Source organism: Oryx dammah, unplaced genomic scaffold, assembly GCF_014754425.2.
Source record: "Oryx dammah isolate SB20612 unplaced genomic scaffold, SCBI_Odam_1.1 HiC_scaffold_29, whole genome shotgun sequence".
NCBI classification, from domain to species: Eukaryota; Metazoa; Chordata; class Mammalia; order Artiodactyla; family Bovidae; genus Oryx; species Oryx dammah.
The window spans coordinates 37,350,587-37,373,892 of NW_024070213.1; the positions used below are offsets into that span (position 1 = coordinate 37,350,587).

The following is a 23,306-nucleotide window of genomic DNA, read 5'->3' on the forward strand; positions in this document are numbered from 1 at the left end:
AACTGGTTTTCTATTTTAAAAGCTGCAAATGGTCTCAGCAATCAGAAACTTAAAGATTGTTATTCTCTTGGTTGTTGATGAGAAATCTTTCACCTCAGTGAATTCCAAGAAGTAAAATTTTAAAACCAACATTCTCTGATCAGAGTGAAACAAAATTAGAAATGAAATATCAAAATCAAAGAAAAACACCAATCAGCTTAGAAATTAAATTGATACAAACATACTATTTCTTTCTTTCACCAGTGTAGGTTTTTGGCATTCATGTAACATTTGCAGAACGTAAAATTCATCATTTAAAATGATATAAAGTATAGTTCAGTGTTGTTTTTTTTTTAAGTATATTCACAATATTGTTGTACTGTCACTAGTATCTAACTGGCCAGGTAGTATCATCACCTGAAGCAGCCTTGTATGCATTAAGCAGTTGCTCCCTAGGTCTCTTCTCCCCCAGCACCTGACAGTTGCCAATCTACTTTCTGTTTCTGGATTTAACTATTTTACCTATTTACCTATTTTGGACATTTCACATAAAATGAAACCATGGAATACGCAGCCTCTCATGTCTAGCTACTTAGGCTTAGCATAATGGTTTCAAGGTTCTTTCATATTAAAACATGTATCATTTCATTCCTTTTATGGGTGAAGAATATTCCCATGGACAAAGGAGTCTGGCAGGCTACAGTCCATGGGGTTGCACAGAGTTAGACACAACTGAAGCAACTTAGCACATGCTGTATCCTAAGGCACGTGCAAAGCAATAGATTGCTGTTCCTTCAATGTAAGAAGATGTAGCCATTGATTAAGTGTTTATTTTCAACTGCAATAAAATGTCATAGAACATTTTTATCATTTATAAAATGTCTATTTGAAAGACCTGTTATATGAATTGCTTAATATATTGTACTCTATGTGTGCCTTTAATAGCACCCCAATACTTTTTAATGGTTCATGTCATTATTCAGAACCATAGTTGCTGAATGGTCAAACTTTATTATTGAAATGGTGCATATTCATCTTCAATTTCTAGATAATGATGTAAAAGTAGAATATATTCTGTTTCATTTAGCAGATCTAAATGAATTTGCTTTGCTTTAGATTGTAAAACACTAAAAAGCTCTTGGTCCTTTTTGGTTCTAAATTTCAATTCTGAACTAAAGAGATTAGTTGGTAATAGGTATTGTCAATGAGAGAAAAAACTAAATTAACATTCAATTAGTTAAGTCTGAAAAATCTTGGTTTTAGTAAAATTCAGTTGTTTCTTCTGGGTTTGTAGAAGGCTTAATATTTTAATATATATTGTTAATTTCCAGAACTTGTTTGCCCATGTAACCTATTTTATATGAGTTTGTTATTAATCAGTGGCCTTAAGGTAGAGTATATGCTTCTCAAGAACTGCTTAAGATGTTCCACTGTGATGTGAAAAGAAATGTCATAATACCTGTTTCTCTTTATTTTTTTTTTAATCTTGAAAATGAAGAAAAACAAAATCTATGTTATTATTCATCATAGAAATTGATACCTTTGCCCTCCTAGGTGCCTTTATGAAAGTCACATACCATTAGTGAGATAACCTGACCTGAATGGGAGTTCCAAAGTGATGAGTTGGTGGTGCTGCCCATGTGCCTTTGCTTGTTTTTAGTATAATAGAATGTATGAGCTTGCTTTACTAGGTGATTGGATTTTGCTGCTTTGTTGTTTAGTTTTGACTAAAACAACTCTTTAGTCCATCTTAAAGGAGATCAGTCCTGGGTGTTCGTTGGAAGGACTGATGTTGAAGCTGAAACTCCAATACTTTGGCCACCTGATGCAAAGAGCTGACTCACTGGAAAAGACCCTGATGCTGGGAAAGATCGAGGGCAGGAGGAGAAGGGGACGACAGAGGATGAGATGGTTGGATGGCATCACTGGCTCAATGGACATGAGTTTGTGTAAACTCTGGGAGTTGGTGATGGACAGGGAGGCCTGGAGTGCTGCGATTTATGGGGTTGCAAAGAGTCGGACACGACTGAGCAACTGAAGTGAAAACAACCTTTACAGAAATGGGAAAATGACTTTAAAAAAAGATTGTTGCCATGAGCCATAGATTGATAATCATACCAACAAAAATCAGTGTCTATATCAAGGGCCCTTATTGGTCCTTTATGTTTAGGCTTTTCGGTAAAGAGTGATTTAGCTACAGAAAGATATATAAAGCTATATACTGGAAAAGGCAATTAGAATTTGATAATGAAATAGAAATTCTTGAATAAGTTAAGTATAAGCAGTTTATAAATGAGGAATTGGTAACATTCCCAGGTTGCACTAGTGGTAAAGAACTTGCCTGCCACTGCAGAAGATGTAAGAGATGCAGGTTCGATCCCTGGGTCAGGAAGATCCCCTGAAGGAGGGCATGGCAGCCCACTCCAGTATTCTTGCCTAGAGAATCCCATGGACAGGGAAGCCTGGAGGGCTATAGTCCATATGGTTGCACAGAATTGGACATGACCATGGCAAGTTGGCACACACTCTCACAAGAATAAATGAACAAGAACTGTTTTTCTTGTCTTTTTTCCTAAATATAATTAATTTGCTCACCAAGTCCACTGAGGTGATGGTGTAGTCATTCAGAGTCCCTGGCTGACAGAGGCCCTCCTGCTGTCTGCAGCACATGGCTTTAATTGTCATCCACGGCAATGACATCAGCAAGCAAATAGTGGGGGACAAAGGAAGTACATGCAGGATTTGTTGGAGGTTTTGTGGTTCAGGTCTGAAATGGTGTGCGTCACTTCTACCTACCTGACATTCCTAAAATAAATCATACTTGGTTGAGATGTATTATTTATTTATTGCTAGATTCCATTTACTAATATTTTATGTAGAATTTTAGTTTTTGTTTTCATAAAAGAGATTGGTTCATAATTTTATCTCTGCAGATTTAAGTATAAAGGATATGTTTTCTTAATATATGGGGAACTAGTCCCTCTTTTTTTATTCTCTGGAAGATTTTGTGTAAGAGTTCTGTTATTTATTGTTTATTAAAAGTAACCTTTTTAATAATCTGCACTTATATGTTTCTTGGTCAGAAGTTTTATTTTGTTTTTAATGTAATATAGGTTCAGTTTTTTTTTTTTCTAAACACATACACAATTTTTCAGAATTTTTATTTCATCTTCTTTCAGTTTTGTTTTTTTTCCCTAGGAGTTTTTTCATTTTACCTAACATTTCATATTTAACAATATCTTACTATTTGTTTAGAAAAATCTATTGGTTGTATAATATCTTGAATTCATTAGTAATATTAGAAATTTTTGTTTTTTATTTTCATCACTTTATTGTTCCCATCTTGCTAGATTTTATTTTTTCTTCTTTCTTTGGATTATTTTTTTTAACAATTGTTTTACATAACTATTTGTCTTTTTATTTTGTCTCTTGTCTTTTTAAAGGTTTTTTTTTTTTTAATATACTTTAAATCATTTATTTCTCTTTTGCTGTAGGTTTCCCCCCACTATCTTTTGGTCCTCTAATCCTGCTTTCTGCTGTTTTACCTATTCTTTACCTCATTTATTGCATTGAGCTGTAGAATTTATGAATTCCAATTCTCTGAAGAAATTCTCTGTACTATCCACTTTCCCCACTTCTCTATTTTCTTGTGTATATTCATAAATATTGTAAATTTTTTGATAACTAATATCTAAATCACCCATAGGTCTATTTCTTTTGTCTTTTCTATTTTATGTTTCTTTGGTCTCATCTGTTATCATTTCTGATAATTTTGCATTGAAACCTTTACATTGTGTTTGAAAAATTGGAAAGGTCTGTAGGATGTTAACATTCTCCAAAGAGAGTTCAGCTTCTCTTTTCCTTGGAAGGTAGAATGAGGGTTTGTTCTCCTTAATCTAGTAATTCTCAAATTTTGTTACATATTGACCTATTGACATGTGTGTATTACTGGATAAGTAACGAAAAAAAAAGGTCCTGGCTTTTTGGATGACACAGGGCCTCCTGTCTCTAGATCCAGGTCCACAATTGCCAGATGTCTCAAGGGATAACACCATTGCCTTCGGTTATCTTACCTGTGAGCATGGTTTTCCTTCCCCAGTTACGGTTTTCCCTTTAATCTCTCATTGCTATCTTTAGAATGCTTTTAAACAGAAAGTTTTTTTGAATGGGTTTCTCTTTGTTTTCAGCTGCAAAATTGGTGTGCCACAAATCACTCACATCACTTATAAACGCAAAAGTCAGTGGTGTGTTATTTTGTAAACAATAACAACAACAACAAAAAGACAAATCATAGCTTAGTTTCTTATTTTCTTTCAGGAAAAGCATAAACAAGAATTGGAAGATATGAGGAAAGCGGGTCATGAAGCCCTCAGCATTATTGTGGATGAATATAAGGTAGTTATTTGAGAGTCTGTTTCCTTTATTATTTTAAAGTTTGGCAAATTTTAGTAAAAACATTATATGTATGCAAATATTCACAAATTATAGAATTGTTATCATATTTTCATATGGAATTCCTTTTAGTTGATCAGTAGTGCTCACTGAAAGTGTATTTGGTAAATTACAAAGATAATGTTAGATGTTGCTCTGCATTTGAGAACTTACGAAATATTTGAGTACACAAGAAAGATTGAAGTTTTAAAGCAAACTGCTATAGAATTAATTGCAAGATTAGCTTTTTTGGTCTTTACTGTGATTCTACTTTTATAGGAAAAAAGATATATAAATATGAAAATTATTGTCATACTTTTTTCTTTAAACAAGTTAAATAGATTTGACATTAAGTATCAATATCAATGATATACTCAGTATTATTCTAAATAAGTTAAGCCTGCATAAACTTAAACATTTAAAGCAAATTCAGAGTTTAATGACAAAATCTTTACCTTCCTAAATTTCATTTTAGATTGTTTTTTCCCATGAAGTAATTAAGGAATGCTTTCTTGTTGAAATCAAATTCCAACAGTTCTCCCCAGAAATCACATGTGAATGGTTTGATGTCCATCCTTCTAGAGATTTCTCTTTAAATACATACACACACATACTTAATGTCATGCTATATAATTTTGATTTGCTTTTAGAAATATGTTCTTCTACTCAATCTATTCTTTTGTTTCTTGCTATACTTACTTGTCAATATATATTTTCATGTCAGTATATATAAACTTATCCTATTTTTATCATTGTTCTATGCTACTGCATTCTATATTTATACACATGCACACACATATATATGTATATATACATGCACCATAATTGGCTTAATTCTACCTGTAAATTAGGCATTAGTTTATTTTTTATTGTTAATTATTATAATATCTGTTTAAAAAAACCCTTCTATCATATGTGGAATGTAGACATTATTTGTTGATTCAACTTCATCCCTAGACAAGATAGAAGTTCATTTCATTTTAATTAGCTGACAGTTTAATGTCAAAAAGCTTCCCATAACAAGTCATTTGAATAAAAGTAGTAAAAGAAATAGATCTAGATTTTAAGTGAAAGACACTTAAAAAAAATTGAAGGTATTAAAATAGTCTGGTAGATGATAGGTCTTGAGACCTGGAAGGTCATTTTTATGACCACACCCAATACAGAAACTTGTGCCATACTTGAGAAGGCTGTTTTAAAATGTCTGCTTTTTATAGCTGTGACTATTGGCACTTTCCTTTATAATGTTGGGAATTTTTCATTCTACTAATATAAACCAGCTTTATAGTTATTGAGTTGGAGGAAAGTGTATAGGATCTTTTTTGAACCATCTTCTCTTTTGTCCTAAGGCTAAGGGTGGGAAGAATTAAAATAATGAAATTTACATAATTCTCCTGGATATTATATGATGTATTTTTAGATGAATTTGTGTTTTACTTATTTATATTTATGAATTCTAAATTAAATGTGAAAGTACTTACATTGTTGTGTTGTTCTGAAAAACTTAGTATTTTATATTTAAAGATTTTTTGGTTCTGGCTCTACATATTTCCTTTGCTGAAAATATGTTTATAGCGTATTACTTTCAACACTGGCAAATAATGAGTTTAAAAGCATATGTGACAACTTTGCAAATATATTTTGTAAATTATATTTTAAAGAAAATTAGTTGAGAGCCACTCATTTCACCTGTTTGTCTCATATCATTATGGGATGCTCATTTAGAAAAAGAATTTAGAAGTTTCAGGCATTATGCATTTATTTCAATTTGCTTAAAAGTATAGGTATCAAATCAAGTATCCTACAAAGTTATATTTAATTTGTCATATTATACTTATAGTCAGTTAATACATAAAGTATATAAATTCTCTTATAGCATGGAACTTCAGTGTAAATACATTTTATATAGCCTTCTGTATTGATTTATTGGTGAGCTTCACATTTTGCACAAAGATAACTCAGTATTTTTACAAAAGATATATCTGATAATTAATTATTGCATAAAATTTTAGAAACCAAAGTGTCTTAGAATGATACTGACAACTTCATAGTACTATGGAAAAACTAAAGTAATTTAGATAGGAAAAATGTCAGTGTTTTCTTGGTTGGTTAATTGTCTTTGTAATGTAAATGTTGATGATTTGTGGCCCGTTGTGGAACAAGAAAACAATTTTGTTTTTTTCCATCATGAATTCATGCATGAGAAGTTCATGTGCTAATTATTTTATTTTACTTCTCTTTTTGCCTCATTTGCCCCAGATAAGGTACTGGAGAAGTAATCAACCCAGAAATATCAATGAGGTCAGATGAAGACCCCAAGAAAAACCTACTCTTTCTATCTGGAAGACCAGGAAAGCTTCCACTTGCTTTAGATAATAACCATTCTAATTCCATCAAATACCAGCAAACTGTAGCCCGACTCCAAGCCCTGCCCCCAAAAGCTAGTTAAGGGGGCCTAGATTTGACCTTTTATCAGTTTGTAATGAGGTGCCCTTTCTCATCCTCATTGGGGTGGTGTGTGTGTTAGTTGCTCAGTCATGTCAGTTAGTTGCTCAGTCATGTTGGACTCTTTGTGACCCCATGGACCATAGCCTGCCAGACTCCTCCGTCCATGGGATTTACCAGGCAAGGATACTGGAGTGGGTTGCCATTTTCCTTCTCCACGGATCTTCCTGACCCAAGGATCAAACCCAGGTCTCCTGCATTGCAAGCAGGTGCTTTACCATCTGAGCTACCAGGGAAGCCCCATTGGGGTGGGGTCAATGTTCTAAATTGAATTGTTTTTCCTAATTTCATGTTTAGATTGTTCAGTGCTGCCATGTTTTTGCGTGTTGTTCTTATACATGGTCATTAGTTCTAATAGTTGTTTAGATTTTGCAAGATTTTCTATATATAAGACCATGCCATCTGTAGCTAGAGATTGTGTCCTCTTTTTCAATCTAGATGCTTTTCATTTCTTTTTTCTTACCTAATTTCCCAGGTAGACTTCCAATATAATATTAATAAGAGCTGCAAAATATATATGTATATATTGATTAACCATTAAGTATGATGTTATCAGTGAGATTTTTATAGATGGCCTTTAACCCACTCCAGTATTCTTGCCTGGAGAATCCCATGGATGGAGGAGCCTGGTGGGCTACAGTCCATGGGGTTGCAAAGAGTCGGACACGATTGAGCGACTTAACTTCTAACTTCTTCTTTATTAGGTTGAGGAAATTTCATTTTTATTTGTAGTTGGTTGTTTTTTTAAAATCATAAAAGGCTGCAGGATATTATCCAATGCTACATCTCTGTTGAAAAATTATTTTTTGTGTTCCACTTGTCTCCTGCATTGCAGGAAGATTCTTTACTGCTGAGCTTCAGGGGAAGCCCCTATTATTATGTATTATGTACTAATATCCTTATCTTTTGCTACCTTTAATAATGATATATCATAATTCATACATTTTTTTTCTCTAAATTCCTGAAGGAATTTGCATCTCTGCAAAAATTTCCTCTTTAGGACTGCTAAGAATTTCTACTAGTAGAGCTGATTGATCGAGTCAGATAAACCTGATCTAAGCCATAGCTCTGGTACTTACTAACAGTGTCACCTCTGGCAATTTATTATATATGAATTTTAATTTCCCTATAAGTATATGAGGGAATAAAACATAGAACTTATTAAGAGAAGTATTGTGAGGACCCAGTGAGATAATGAATGTTGATCATGGCTAATAATAATAGTATCACTGGACATGAATAGTGGACATGAATTTGAGCAAATTCCAGGAGATGGTGGTGGGCAGAGGAGCCTGGTATGCTGCAGTCCATGGGGTCCCAAAGAGTTGGCTGTGACTTAGCAACTGAGCAACAAAAACAGCAATGATGATGCTGTCAATAAATTTTTGCAATTTAGTTTTTATAACATTCAATGTATCAGTTTTCTAGGATAGCAATTTTCATGGCTTGTCCTTATCTTACAGCTGACTGTTAATTAGCTTACTTCTCATACAGTGCGGATGCTTGTTTCAGTCTGTTTTAAAAATGTCTATTTAAGAGAAAGCAATCATGGTCCAGCCCTTCATATTCCTGGGCTTCTGCTAAAAAGTCATTGTTCTTTTATCCATTTAGAAAGTAAAGTTATTATTCTCCAAATAAAATAATTAATTAAAATGAAGAAAGTAAATAGCTTGCTTCCAACTGATGAATGAAAGAAAGAAAGTGAAGTCACTCAGTTGTGTCCAACTCTGTGACCCCATGGACTGTATCCTACCAAGCTCCTCCGTCTATGGGATTTTCCAGGCAAGAGTACTGGAGTGGATTGCCATTTCCTTCTCCAGAGGATCTTCCCAACCCAGGGATCAAACCTCGGTCTCCCTCATTGTAGGCAGACACTTTACCATCTATCTGAGCCACCAGGGAAGTCCATGATGAATGAAAGGCCATGTGAAATTCTGCTAAAGTGCAGAAGAAAACAACGCTAACACTAACTTAATGTGCTACATATGCCAACTTTTCCTGTAATATTCTCTTCATCGTATTTATTTTGTTTCTTTCATGTCATGATTTAAAAAATCTTTTATCCTCATAATTAACAACAGTAAAATAAATGTAGATCTCAGGAGGCTTGCCATAGGAGCATGCCACATCTAAGATTGTTTACTACAAGGAACAGGAATTTTCCGTTACTTGTTTAACTGGGCTTTTTTCTTCAAATTGTCATTTGCTACTATATACACTAGCTCAGACTTCACAGTTCTTTATATCTGTAGTTTTCTCTATCAAGTATTACTATCCATGATATGTGTGCATGCCAAATCACTTCAGTTGTGTCTGACTCTTTGTTATCCCATGGACTATAGCCTGCTAGACTTATTTGTCCCTGGGGTTCTCCAAGCAAAATTACTGGAGTGGGTTTCCATGCCCTCCTCCAGGGGATCTTTCCGACCCAGATCAAACCTGTCTCTCTGAAGTCTCCTGCATTGGCAGGGGAGTTCTTTACCACTAGTGCCCCCTGGGACACACCCATGATGCAGAGCACCTTTTTTATTAAGGTAATGTGTAGTTGTATTACTGGGCTGCTATTTTGCTTGCGATGCACTCATCAGTTGTCATTGATTAGGGTATCTTAACCTGCACTTTTTGCAGGACATAATAAATTACTTGGGTTGCTTTTAAGAAATCATACCAATTTTCTTTTCTGGAAATTTAAAATCAGTTCACATAGGTGGGATTTATGCATCTGTATTTTCTTTGAAGTTTTAGAAGTCATTCTGCTACCCCAAGGAGGTTGTTAACCATCAGCTTATCCCTTCACGTTTATTTGCCTATCATTGTATCCTATCTGTTGCCTTTTTCCCCATTCTTATTATCTGAATTGAGCCTGTCAAGATTGTGTGTGGGTGGGTGTGTCTGTGTGCATGTTTAGATTGAAATCACTATGAAATTTTTCCTTATGAGAAAATGAGAGATATTCTGACAGATTTAAATGACAATTGAATGGACCACTTTCTGTTTTTAAAAGTTACAAAAGAAGCAAAAGTTTTAGCTGTAACTAAGGAACTAGATTTATCCCACATTAAGATTTTTTTAAGTGAAAAGTTAAAGTGAGGTCGTTCAGTCATGTCCGACTCTTTGTGACCCCATGGACTGTAGCTACCAGGCTCCTCTGTCTATGGGATTTTCCAGGCAAGAGTTCTGGAGTGGGTTGCCATTTCCTTCTCCAAAGATTTTTTTAAACTTACGTCTTATTTTCTTTTATGTAGGATAAGTGATCAGAGCAAGAAAAAATTTCTTTACAGTGGAGTATTGGAATAGCACAGAGGGACTGTCAAAGAAAATCATATATAGAAAAAATACAGGCATATTTGCTAAAACAAATGTAGTTCTTTAACTTAAGGCATGTGATGCCCTGAATTTTAAAGAGAAAGTATCTTGCGATCTCTCATTTCTTGCACAGATACGTTTGGTTCTTTTTTTTTTTTTTTTACAGAAGTATCTCTGTATACATTTATTCAGTTAATATACTGTATGTAAGTGCTTGAGGTAAAACTATTTTAGATATTAATAAATTCTTAAAGTTAATTTTATTTTTTATCCAAAATGACTTTTGGAAAGAATTTTCCAAAGAAAGTTCTAGTTGACTCAGTGTGTTAAACTTCAAAGCTAGAACTTTTGCTCACATGCTCTAACAGTGAGTGGAAAGTACTCAAAAAATTAAGTTTAGCATGTTGTTTCTATTTTATTTTATTTTACTTTAAGTCTGGTTCATTGATGATCCCAAATTGACATGTATAAGATAACATAGGATTTTTTTGGTTAATAGTTTTGTTTTACTACTGTATACTGAATCTTCTTGTTCAAGACAATGACAAAAGACTGCCTCCTTTCTTTCTTTCTTTTTAATGTGGCGTTTGCTTTAAGATAGATCAGTTAGAAAAAAGTGCTTTTCCTTTTGAAACTCTAGTATTCAGAATTTATTTCATCCTGAAGTTGTATTTGCAAGTTAGTAATTTTCTTTGTTCGGACTCAACTTGTTTATTTTTCAAATTGACTTACACTCAGCTGTTTTGTTGTTTAAACTGAAGGGATTTAGACATTTTTCAAATCATAGGAGATAGAAGTGTTGAAACATTGATTTTGATATAGCTGATAGATGAGTCAAAATGGTGACTGGAAAGTTAGCCCAAAAAAGGCAAAAAAGAAAATGCATTTTGGTTTAATATTTATTGCAAACACCAATAAATTATAACTGTAGTGATTTAAGGTCTATTACATGTTTCTTGGCCCCCTCATGGGTGCCTAACCTAAACATTTTCTGTATCAGTTTTTTTGGTGATATGAAAATTAGTTCCTGGTCATCACATTCATTTTCAAACTAGAAGTTTTTATAGCCTCTTCTGAAACTTTAGAGCTTTCTGTTCTAACCCTTGTGTTTTGTGTGCATGCTTTTGGCCAAGTTGAGTACATTTAAAAAACTCAGGCTTATTTATGTTTATTTACATATCTCAAGATATTTCCACCAGATTAGACATATAGCCATATACTCATTTTTCAGTCTTTGTTTCTGAAAGCTTGTCTGAATTGATGATCTTTAACTTTGTTTATTACATCCCAGATGCCAAAAGCCACTGAGTGCTAGACACATGATTAGTGCTTATAAATATTTTACTCATTTAAATGAGCAGACAAGGAATTAGCTGATTCTTTTCTAAAGTCTCAGAACATTTTATGAAGAGAATTTCCTGATTTTTTTTCTTATGTTTAAGTACCAGAGTATTGAACTAGATACACTAGAGTTTTTGCTTATCAGACATATACATTCTCTGATATTCAGAGTGAAAGATGGTGCAGAATTGCTACATAAACTTAAATTGTTCTGAAATTATCTTGAGTAAAATTCTTTATTTCCCATTTGATCAACCTTAGTTTTATTGAGAGTATTGGTTCATTGTGCATTTCTCAAAGGTTAGTTGCCTTAAGTCTCTTTTGCTATGGACTGCTTTGAATTTCAGCAGTGTAACATATGTCAAATGTCAGCTTAGAATATCACATGTCTGCTATATTCCATTTTTCAAAAGCATCTACTTGCTAGTATTTCATTTGAACTCTTGAGTTGTTTGTACTGTTTTATAAGGGAGAACATAATACATTTTGGACACCAATTTTTCCCAGGGTGTAGAATTACTTTTATTGTATAAAGTTCTGCTCCAAGGGGGAGGAAATGACATTTTCTTTTCTTTTGATGTTTTCCCTTGATTAGAGATTGCTAACTTTTTGTGTAAAGAGGGGATAAGTAAAAATGAAGATATGTGAAATGTGTTATGTATCTTTTTTAAAAAAAATTATACCTTTTTGTTAACCCAAAGATATGAAATAAATTTATAGTTTTAGTTGTTTGATTGAACAAGGATCCTCATAAATTCCAGCTTTTATCATATGATCAGATTTTTCCTGGACAAATAAAGATGCTTGCTGTTGCCAATAGCGTTTGGCCTAACAGCATGCTAGATACTAGTGATTGGTTTGGAACTCACAACTTGGCTTGTCCATTCTTATCCCTCCCATCAAACTTAACCTCAGCACAGGATTGAGAAAGGTTTGGTAGTTGAGAACTGTTCTTATGTGCCTCTGAGTTTTCTGGGCTAAGCCAGAATCTTGCATGCAAGGCTATTCTTGTGGTTTTCCAGCCAGGCCAAAACCAAAAGGCATTGGAAACATTGCAAGAAAAGTTGTTCTAATATAGATTTAAGGCTTTCCTTTATATTGTGACTGGATTTTCAGCATGATAGTCAAAGAAATGAAGGAAAAGACTCCATTCTGTATTCAGGATATAAATTTCAAATTTTTGCTGCAGAGAAGTCTTTGAAAAATAACTCCAAAGATTAACAAAAAAATTAATGAATAGCTTTTTCCATTAGTTATTTTTGGCTTACCTTCCAAAATGAAATTTAAATGTCATTTTTTTTATATCACATCAGGTTAATATTTGTGACTAATGTTAATGAGACTTGAAAATTGTGATTCCTGTCCATTGTTACTTAATTACAGACTTCTGCTTATTATCATGAAAACTCAAGCTGGTCTATCATAAATACCTTTTATCCATAATAATATTTTCTTTCTGTGTTGAATGAGGCTGGGTCTGTTTTGTTCTTATACGGTTGAAATAAACCTTCTCTTTAACAATGTTATTCAGGAGGTTTCTACATTTAGTAGGAATGCTGAAAGAGTGAGTTTATAGTAGTATCTGAAGAATATAATTTCTGTAACTATTCTAGTCAATATGATGTATCAGTTATGTGATTTTTAATCTTCCCTTATTGTAGTGAACTAAATTATCAGTTTATTATCATGTTTATTACACTTTAGAAGACATGTAATTGATGTGTTATAGATTTATTTTTATTGGAAACTAATAATCCAGTTAGTGGACAATTACATACCATAGTTCTTAAAGGCAGAAAAGATAAACTGGTTAAATTATTCTTATAAGTCCAGATGAAGATATATATATAAAAAACTACCTTTAAGATTTTTTTTCTAATTTCTTGCCTGCTTGGAAATTAATAAAAGAGGAATGGTTAACTTTATGCTTTAATCTGAACTATAAACCATTAGTGTGCAACCAAGTATCAGAATACACATCTGGTTTTGATTTTTTATCTGTTAAGTTTTAGTTAATTAGCTTTTGGGAAATTTTATATATGCATATATAAATACATACATATATGTATGTTTTATGTAATTTTATATATACAGATATATGGCTATGTATAACATATATAGCTTATATATATATGGATATAGATATATAAGTGTATATAAATGTATAAATTTGTATAAATATATATAAACATAGGCAAAAAGTGAAGAGACACTAAAAAGCCTCTTGATGAAAGTGAAAGTGGAGAGTGAAAAAGTTGGCTTAAAGCTCAACATTCAGAAAATGAAGATCATGGCATCTGGTCCCATCACTTCATGGGAAATAGGTGGGGAAACAGTGGAAACAGTGTCAGACTTTATTTTGGGGGACTCCAAAATCACTGCAGATGGTGACTGTAGCCATGAAATTAAAAGATGCTTACTCCTTGGAAGAAAAGTTATGACCAACCTAGATAGCATATTGAAAAGCAGAGACATCGCTTTGCCAACAAAGGTCCGTCTAGTCAGGGCTATGGTTTTTCCAGTGGTCATGTATGGGTGTCAGAGTTGGACTGTGAAGAAAGCTGAGCGCCAAAGAATTGCCGAAGAATTGATGCTTTTGAACTGTGGTGCTGCAGAAGACTTGAGAGTCCCTTGGACTGCAAGGAGATCCAAATAATCCATTCTGAAGGAGATCAGCCCTGGGATTTCTTTGGAAGGAATGATGCTGAAGCTGAAACTCCAGTACTTTGGCCACCTCATGCAAAAAGTTGACTCATTGGAAAAAACTCTGATGCTGGCAGAGATTAGGGGCAGGAGCAGAAGGGGACGACAGAGGATGAGATGGCTGGATGGCATCACCGACTTGATGGACATGGGTCTGAGTGAACTCCGGGAGATGGTGATGGACAGGGAGGCCTGGTGTGCTGCGATTCATGGGGTTGCAAAGAGTCGGACACGACTGAGCGACTGAACTGATACATATATGCATATATATGACGGTAAAGTGTCTGTCTACAATGTGGGAGACCCGACTTCGATCCCTGGGTTGGGAAGATCCCCTGGAGAAGGAAATGGCAATCCACTCCAGGTCTATTGCCTGGAAAATCCCACAGACAGAGGAGCCTGGTAGGCTACAGTCCATGTGGTCGCAAAGAGTCGGACATGACTGAGCGACTTCACTGTATCACTATATACATATATATAAATATATATATATATACACATAGGTGGTGCTAGTGGTTAAGAACCTGCTTGCCAATGCAGGAGAATGAGAGACACAGGTTCAATCCCTGGGTCGAACAACAGACTTCATCCATCATGCGAAATGAGTACAACATACACAATGCTGGGATGGATGAAGCACAAGCTGGAATCAGGATTATCAGAAGAATAATCAGTAACCTCAGATATGCAGATAACACCACCCTTATGCCAAAAGCCAAGAGGAACTAAACCTCTTGATGAAAGTGAAGGAGGAGAATGAAAGAGCTGGCTTAAAACTCAACATTGAAAAACTAAGATAGTGCTTGCTTCGGTAGCGCTGCTACTGCTACTGCTAAGTCACTTCAGTCGTGTCGGACTCTGTGTGACCCCATAGATGGCAGCCCACCAGGCTCCCCCGTCCCGGGGATTCTCCAGGCAAGAACGCTGGAGTGGTTTGCCATTTCCTTCTCCAGTGCATGAAAGTGAAAAGTGAAAGTGAAGTCGCTTAGTCATGTCTGACTCTTAGCGACCCCATGGACTGCAACCTACCAGGCTCCTCTGTCCATGTGATTTTCCAGGCAAGAGTACTGGAGTGGGTTGCCATTTCCTTCTCCATATACTAAAACTGGAATGATACAGAGAAGATTAGCATGGCCCCTAAGCAAGGATGACACGCAAATTCATGACATGTTCCATATTTTTGTAAAGTAATTAGCCTCCAATGAAAAAAAATAAATTTATATTAAAAATAATAAATTTTAAATAGGAAATAAAATGATTATAGAAAAGAAAAAAAAGAATAAATAGTCTCGAACTGTATACCATAGGGTTATATATTCAATATCCTGTGATGAACTATAATGGAAAAGAATATGAGAAAGAATGTATACATCTATGTAACTGAATCGCTTTGCTGCACAGCAGAAATTAACACAACATTGTAAATCAACTATAGTGAGTGAAGTCGCTCAGTTGTGTCCGACTCTTTGCGACCCCGTGGACTGCAGCTTACCAGGCTTCTCTGTCCATGGGATTCTCCAGGCAAGAATACTGGAGTGGGTTACCATTTCCTTCTCCAGGGGATCTTTCCGACCCAGGGATCGAACCCGGGTCTCTATATTTCAATAAAATCAATTGAAAAAAAAAGTAAACATTTTAGCTATGAAAAAAAAAGAAAGACTAAGATAATGGCATCCGGTTCCATCTCTTCATGGCAAATAGATGGGGGAACAATGGAGATGGTGACAGACTTTTATTTTCTTGGGCTCCAAAATCAATGCAGATGGTGACTGCAGCCATGAAATTAAAAGACACTTGCTCCTTGGAAGAAACTCTATGACAACCCTAGGTGGTGTATTAAAAAGCAGAGACATCACTTTGCCTGTTGACAAATTCCATAGAGTCTAAGCTATGGGTTTTTCCAGTAGTCTTGAATGGATGTGAGAGTTGGATCATAAAGAAAGCTGTGTGCCAAATAATTGATACTTTTGAACTGTGGTGTTGGAGAAAACTCTTGAGAGTTCCTTGGACAGCAAGGAGATCAAACCAGTCAATCCTAAAGGAAATCAACCCTGAATATTCATTGGAAGGACTGATGCGGAAGCTTGAAGCTCTTACACTTTGGCCACCTGATGTGAAGAGCCAACTCATTAGAAAAGACTGATTCTGTGAAAGATTGAAGGCAGGAGGAGAGGAGGACAACGAGGATGAGTTGGTTGGATGGACATGAGTTTGAGCAAACTCCAGGAGATGGCGAAGGACAGGAAGCCTGGCATGCTGCAGTCCATGGGGTCACAGAGAGTCGGACCCGAGTGAGCAACTGAATAACAATCAAGAATAAATTAAAATTATTAGGAAGTAAATGATTTGCCCTATTGTCTTCAAAGTATCTTATTTCTTTGCCAACGAATCATGCATACAATACAAAACTTAAAAGATATGAAAGTATGCATGTGTGTGTGTATGCTAAGTTACCTCATTTGGTCCGACTCTTTTTGTGACCCTATGGACTGTAGCTGCCTGACTCCTCTGTCCATGGGTTTCTCAAGGCAAGAGTACTGGAGTGGATTTCCATACCCTCCTCTAGTAGATTTTCCCAATCCAGTGATTGAACCCGTATCTCTATGTCTGCTGCATTGGCAGGTGGATTCTTTAACACTAGCGCCACCTGGGAAGCCCAGAAATATGCATAGTAAAAATTAAATTTTGCTCCCATTGCTGTCAGAGTATCAATTCCCATCTATTCTTTAGGCTTTATTGCTTCCAGAAATGAGATAATTTGCTAAAGATTGTCATGTCTGATTTGCAATAAGTTGATTGTCAAATTGTTTTATAGCAGTGAGAAAGGAATTCCATTTGAGGAATAAAACTTATAGAGTCTGATTTTATCCATATGGTTAGAAGCACTAAGTTCAAAAGTTATCCTGTTTTGGTAGTTTAGCAGAATATTCTTGTAACCAAGTTTCTTGGTAGTTAATTCATTGTAACAACCTAATTTGGGTGCTAGCAAAGTCTTCCCTTGTGGCTCAGCTGGTAAAGAATCCTCCTGCAATGTGGGAAACCTGGGTTTGATCTCTGGATGGGGAAGACCCCCTGGAGAAGGGAAAGGCTTCCCACTCCAGTATTCTGGCCTGGAGAATTCCATGACTGTATAGTCCATGGGATCACAAAGAATCAGACACAACTGAGTAACTTTTGATAAATCGATAATCAGTAAATCACTACTTTATATTTTAATGGTGAAATACTTCCATTCTAGTTAGTATATTAACAATTCCTCTGAGACACTTTGATGACTTTGTCCCTTCCCTGAGGCTTCATCCTAATCCCTCACAGTCAAGCTAGAGATCAGCACTGCAGCGACCTCTGACACCTGCTCCAGTGCTGGGGATGCCACTTCTGATTTTTTGGTGCCCAATCTTATGGATTTTAAATAGTTTACACATCTCCCCATGCAATGTCATTTCTGTTATATATGGTTTTGGTATTGAAACTCCAATACTTTGGCCACCTGATGCGAAGAACCGACTCATTGGAAAAGACTGTGATGCTGGAAAATAATGAAGGTAGGAGGAGAAGGGGATGATCAGAGGATGAGATGGTTGGATGGCATCAATGACTCGATGGATATGAGTTTGAACAAGCTCCAAGAGTTTGGTGATGGACAGGGAAGGCTGGTGTGTTGCAGTCCATGGGTGTCACAAAGAATCAGACACGAATGAGTGACTGAACTGAACTGAATATATGGTTAACACTTAACTGGAAAAGAACCAGGTTAAAGTACCTTAAATTGTCATCTAAGTTTACGACATTCTTCTCCTTGTGATCAAAAAGAAGACATAAAGGAAAATTTCCTCTTTGTCAGTGTGAAAGTGAAAGTGAAGTCGCTCAGTCGTGTCTGACTCTTTGAGACCCCATAGACTATAGCTTACTAGGCTTCTCTGTCCATGGGATTTTCCTGGCAAGAGTACTGGAGTGGGCTGCCATTTCCTTCTCCAAGATACACTTTGTCAGTTTATCTTCTGATAAATTGATTTAGATGAAACCTCTAATCTCACTCAACTTTTCAATGTGAATAAAAGTTATTTTCTAATTTTTGAGATCTATATTTGGTAAATGGACGTCTATTAATTTGTAGGGAAATTATTTTAACTATCTTAAATGTGGCAATTTAAAAAATATTGTTGATACAATTTGAATCCAAATAGCTTGAGTTTCCTTTTCATGCAAATAAGGAGTTTAGTTTACAAAAATCAGCAGAAGGCTAAACAATTCTCTTTTGAAAGTTTATCAATATAAAGAATTAAGTTAGCAGTCAGAATTTCACAGAATTACTTTATTACTGGCAGAGACGAAGCTCTATTACTCTTCCTATTTATTAGATAACACATCTGAGACATGGAGAAGCACAGTGCCCTGATCAAACACATACAGCCAGGAAAGGAGTTGTGAATATAGTCAGATCATTCAAAGCTTGATCCAGAACTCTATTTAGCAAGTTATGCTGCCTCCTTGGAAGGTTAATGATTGTGTATTTAAGTCAAATATTCCTGACATGTACATGGGTTTCTTTCTTTTTGTGGTTTCTGATATTTCAGAAAATGGAATGTTATGTCCTTAGTGTTTAATAACTAGGTGCTTCATTGAATCCTATGAAAGATTCTGGAGAGATTTTAGTCAGAGTTCTTTTTTTTTTTCCTTTTCTTTCATTCCTTCCTTTCTTTCTTCTTTAACTGAAACTGTAGCTCTTATGCAAGTCACAAGAAATAATATTGTGGCATCTGAGGGAGAGGCATGTCCATATGGCAGCTTTTCAGAAGTTTAAAGTATCTGGAAGGCAGACATGAAGCGTCTCTCTGCTGAACTTAATTTTAGAAACTTCTTAATTTTAATGTGTTGTCCATGGCACAAAAGAAATTTTCACTGGGAGACTTTTGTGGTGTTTGAGGTAACAACTCTGATGTTACTAGAATCCCTTAACAACAGGGCCAACAGGAATGATTTCTTCTGTCCTAAAGTGTTTTTTTTTTTTTTGGCTTTCACAGCCCGCAGAGCATTTTGTAGCATGGCTAGACTGTATTGAATTTCCATGTTTAGATCTACACCCATAATTTAACGTTTTTCTTTTTGAATTAGTATAGTGCCACTGCACAGCACTTCAAATACTAGAAAAATTTAGGATCTGCAATTCCAAATGCTTGAGATCTGTGATAAGATAAATTTTTACCAGCTTCTTTATGACCTTGACACTGCTCTTTGTTTAAGTTAAGCAAAAGGAAGGGTGCGCTCATTTGTTTTTTAATCCATTTATCCATAATTTTAGGAATTGGTTTTTGTCCTGCTTTCTAAAAATATGACCAAATCCATTACTATAACTCCTCAGACATCTGGAGTTTACACTCTTGAGAAGCATGCACCTTCATTTTCCCCAAGGGTTGAACTTAAAGATTCTAGATGTTGCTTAACTTCTGCCTGCCTGGGCAGTCAGGCCATGAACCTGAGCTCGGATTTAGATCCAGGTTTTTTAGGTAAACCCAAGCCTTAAGTTCAAATACAAGGTTTTCTTTAAGAGAGTTATATTCCCTAGTCCTTATTATCTTGTATGTTTAAATCACTTACCAGTGATAGATTTTGATCACATTAATTCTTTTTGTATTCCAACAAAATTTTCTAAAATGTCTAAATATTGTTTTCAGAGATAACCTAATGTTTCTCTTCTAATGTAACTATATCTGTACCACAGTTGAATTACTAACTCACTGAGGTCTTAAAATATGTGTGTCTGTATCAGTTTTTCTTCCCAAACTACAAGCCAACAAAGCTATAGATTGACATTTTAGATCCAAACATTAGCAGAAGATATCTGATTAGCCAAGAGTCATTGAACTTTAAGACATGTTAGTGAGCTGCCATCATTTGGACACTATATATTAATTTTCATAATCTTATCTTGTCAGTCTAATTCAGTATAAAATGGAGAATGTAAGTATTATAGAAGAACTTCATGCTAATAGACAGTGTGTCCAGATGAAGTTCAGGCAGATGTTAATTGGCAGATATACTTGTAGCATATCTATGGCACTTTTCTGTGAGACCATGAAAATAATTCAACTGTTCTGTTTAGGATTAACCCCTTCATTATAAGAGAGGATAATTTCATTACTCTTAATTATACTGAATAAAAAGTGGTATATGCATGGTGCATTTATATGTGTGTGTGTGTGTGTATGTTTAGCTGACAAAAATCGGTGCTACATATTTCATTCTCACAAATTGTCTATTGATGAAGAATTTGTTTTATTTCATTTGACTGTTTTTTGTACTTTGAAACACTGAAGAAAATGAAAGTAGGTCAGATTATAGAAACTTTATTGTTTGAGTAAAAAATAAAATGCATTTCCATGGTTCTATGTGATTGCCTTTGTCTGGAAGTCTGGTGCTACTGTGGCATCCGGTTGAATTCCCTGTTTTGTATGATCTACAGTGGCCTTTTTTCTAGTTTTTCAAGTCATCAGCCTTTATTCCTATGATAAAACTTTGTACATTTTTCTTTGTTGGAAATGTTCTTCCCTCAGATTCAAAATAAAACTGAGTTTTTTTCTTCCTCATTTGTGACTTCCTAAGAGAGCTCTTGACTTCCCCCTCTGAAAAGTTTCTCCCCCATTATTCTGTTCCTTTAGCCCTTTTCAATTTTCTTTACAGCATATAACACCATCAGAAATGTTTGTTTATTGTCTACCTTGCAATCTTCTGGGTCTTCCCTGGTGGCTCAGAGGTTAAAGCGTCTGCCTCCAATGCAGGAAACCTGGGTTCGATCCCTGGGTCGGGAAGATCCCCTGGAGAAGGAAATGGCAACCCACTCCAGTATTCCTGCCTGGAGAATCCCATGGACAGAGGAGCTTGGTAGGCTGCAGTCCTTGGGGCCACAAGAGTTGGACATGACTGAGTGACTTCACTTTCACTTTTGCAATCTTCTTTGTCTTCCCCACTTTCCTTATCTACAATGTGAATTGAGGAGAGTCAGGCTCTTATCTCTCTTGTTCGGTGTGCATCCCCAGTGCATAGAACAATGTTTGGAATAAAGCATGCATTCAGTAAATATTAGTTGAATAAATGAAGCTTTAATAAATAATTGTTGTTGTTCAGTTGCTAGTTCAGTTCAGTTCAGTTGCTCAGTGGTGTCCGACTCTTTGCGACCCAAAGAATCGTAGCACGCCAGGCCTCCCTGTCCATCACCTTCTCCTGGAGTTCACTCAGACTCACGTCCATCGAGTTGGTGATGCCATCTAGCCATCTCATCCTCTGTAGTCCCCTTTTCCTCCTGCCCCTAATCTCTCCCAGCATCAGAGTCTTTTCCAGTGAGTCAACTCTTTGCATGAGGTGGCCAAAGTACTGGAGTTTCAGCTTCAGCATCATTCCTTCCAAAGAAATCCCAGGGCTGATCTCCTTCAGAATAGACTGGTTGGATCTCCTTGCAGTCCAAGGGACTCTCAAGTGTCTTCTCCCACACCACAGTTCAAAAGCATCAATTCTTCAGTGCTCAGCTTTCTTGACAGTCCAACTCTCACATCCATTCATGACCACTGGAAAAACCATAGCCTTGACTATGAGGAACCTTTGTTGGCAAAGTAATGTCTCTGCTTTTCAACATGCTATCTAGGTTGGTCATAACTTTTCTTCCAAGGAGTAAGCGTCTTTTAATTTCATGGCTGCAGTCACCATCTGCAGTGATTTTTGAGCCCCCCAAAATAAAGTCTGACACTGTTTCCACTGTTTTTCCATCTATTTCCCATGAAGTGATGGGGCCGGATGCCATGATCTTCGTTTTCTGAATGTTGAGCTTTAAGCCAACTTTTTCACTCTCCTCTTTCAGTTTCATCAAGAGGCTTTTGAGTTTCTCTTCACTTTCTGCCATAAGGGTGGTGTCATCTGCATATCTGAGGTTATTGATGTTTCTCCCAGCAGTCTTGATTCCAGCTTGTGTTTCTTCGAGTCCAGCGTTTCTCATGTACTCTGCATAGAAGTTAAATAAGCAGGGTGACAATATACAGCCTTGACATACTCCTTTTCCTATTTGGAACCCGTCTGTTGTTCCATGTCCAGTTCTAACTGTTGCTTCCTGACCTGCATATAGGTTTTTCAAGAGGCAGGTCAGATAATCTGGTATTCCCATCTCTCTCAGAATTTTCCACAGTTTCTTGTGATACACACAATCAAAGGCTTTGACATAGTCAATAAAGCAGGTGACTATGTCAGTAAAGCAGTTGGCATAGACAATAAAGCAGTTGACTATGCTAAGTCAACAAGTTCAGTTGCTAAGTCATGTCCAATTCTTTGTGACTCCATGGACTACAGCCCACCAGGCTCCTCTGTCCATGAGATTTCCCAGGCAAGAATACTGGAGTGGGTTGCAATTTCCTTCTGTAGGGCATCTTGCTGCCCCAGGGATCGAACCTGTATGTCTTGTATCTCCTGCATTGGCAGGGGGATTCTTTACTACTATGCCACCTGGGGAAGCCCAACCCAACCCAACAAACAGGTATTCCTAAAACAATACCAAAACATGCAAAGTTTATTAAAGATTTTATGTTTACTACCTGATTTAGTTTTTCTTCCCAATGTACAAACCAAGTATATCTGAATATCTCTTTGTTGTTGTTGTTCAGTCCCTAAGTAGTGTTCAACTCTTTGCGGCCCCATGAACTGCAACATGCCTTGCTTCCCTGTCCTTCATTCTCTTCCGGGAATTGCTCAAACTCGTGTCCTTTGAGTCTGTGAGGCCATCCAACTATCCCATCCACTGTCACCCACTTCTCCTCTTGCCCTCAATCTTTCCAGCATTAGAGTCTTTTCCATTGAGTCAGGTCTTCACATCAGGTGGCCAATCAAGCTTCAGCATCAGTCCTTCCAATGAATATTCAGGATTGATTTCCTTTAGGATTAACTGGTTTGATCTCCTTGCTGTCTAAGGGACTTTGAAGAGTTTTCTCCGGCACCACAGTTGGAAATCATCACTTCTTTGGTGCTCAGCCTTTTTTGTGGTCCAAGTCTCATATCCATAC

General features: G+C 36.0%; 1 protein-coding gene and 1 non-coding gene across 5 annotated transcripts in view; both read left to right on the forward strand.

Moving 5' to 3' along the window:
* CCDC91 (coiled-coil domain containing 91) overlaps positions 1-23,306 on the forward strand; it is a 400,877-nt gene that overhangs the window by 212,262 nt on the left and 165,309 nt on the right. For all 4 annotated transcript variants that reach the window (XM_040234623.1, XM_040234619.1, XM_040234621.1 and 1 more), the window contains one exon: positions 4,297-4,374. In XM_040234623.1, the coding sequence (XP_040090557.1) occupies positions 4,297-4,374 (78 nt within the window). The remainder of the gene's footprint in view (positions 1-4,296; positions 4,375-23,306) is intronic.
* Positions 15,341-15,447, forward strand: LOC120859015. The gene has a single exon (XR_005720030.1). It is a non-coding gene; the product is annotated as a U6 spliceosomal RNA (small nuclear RNA).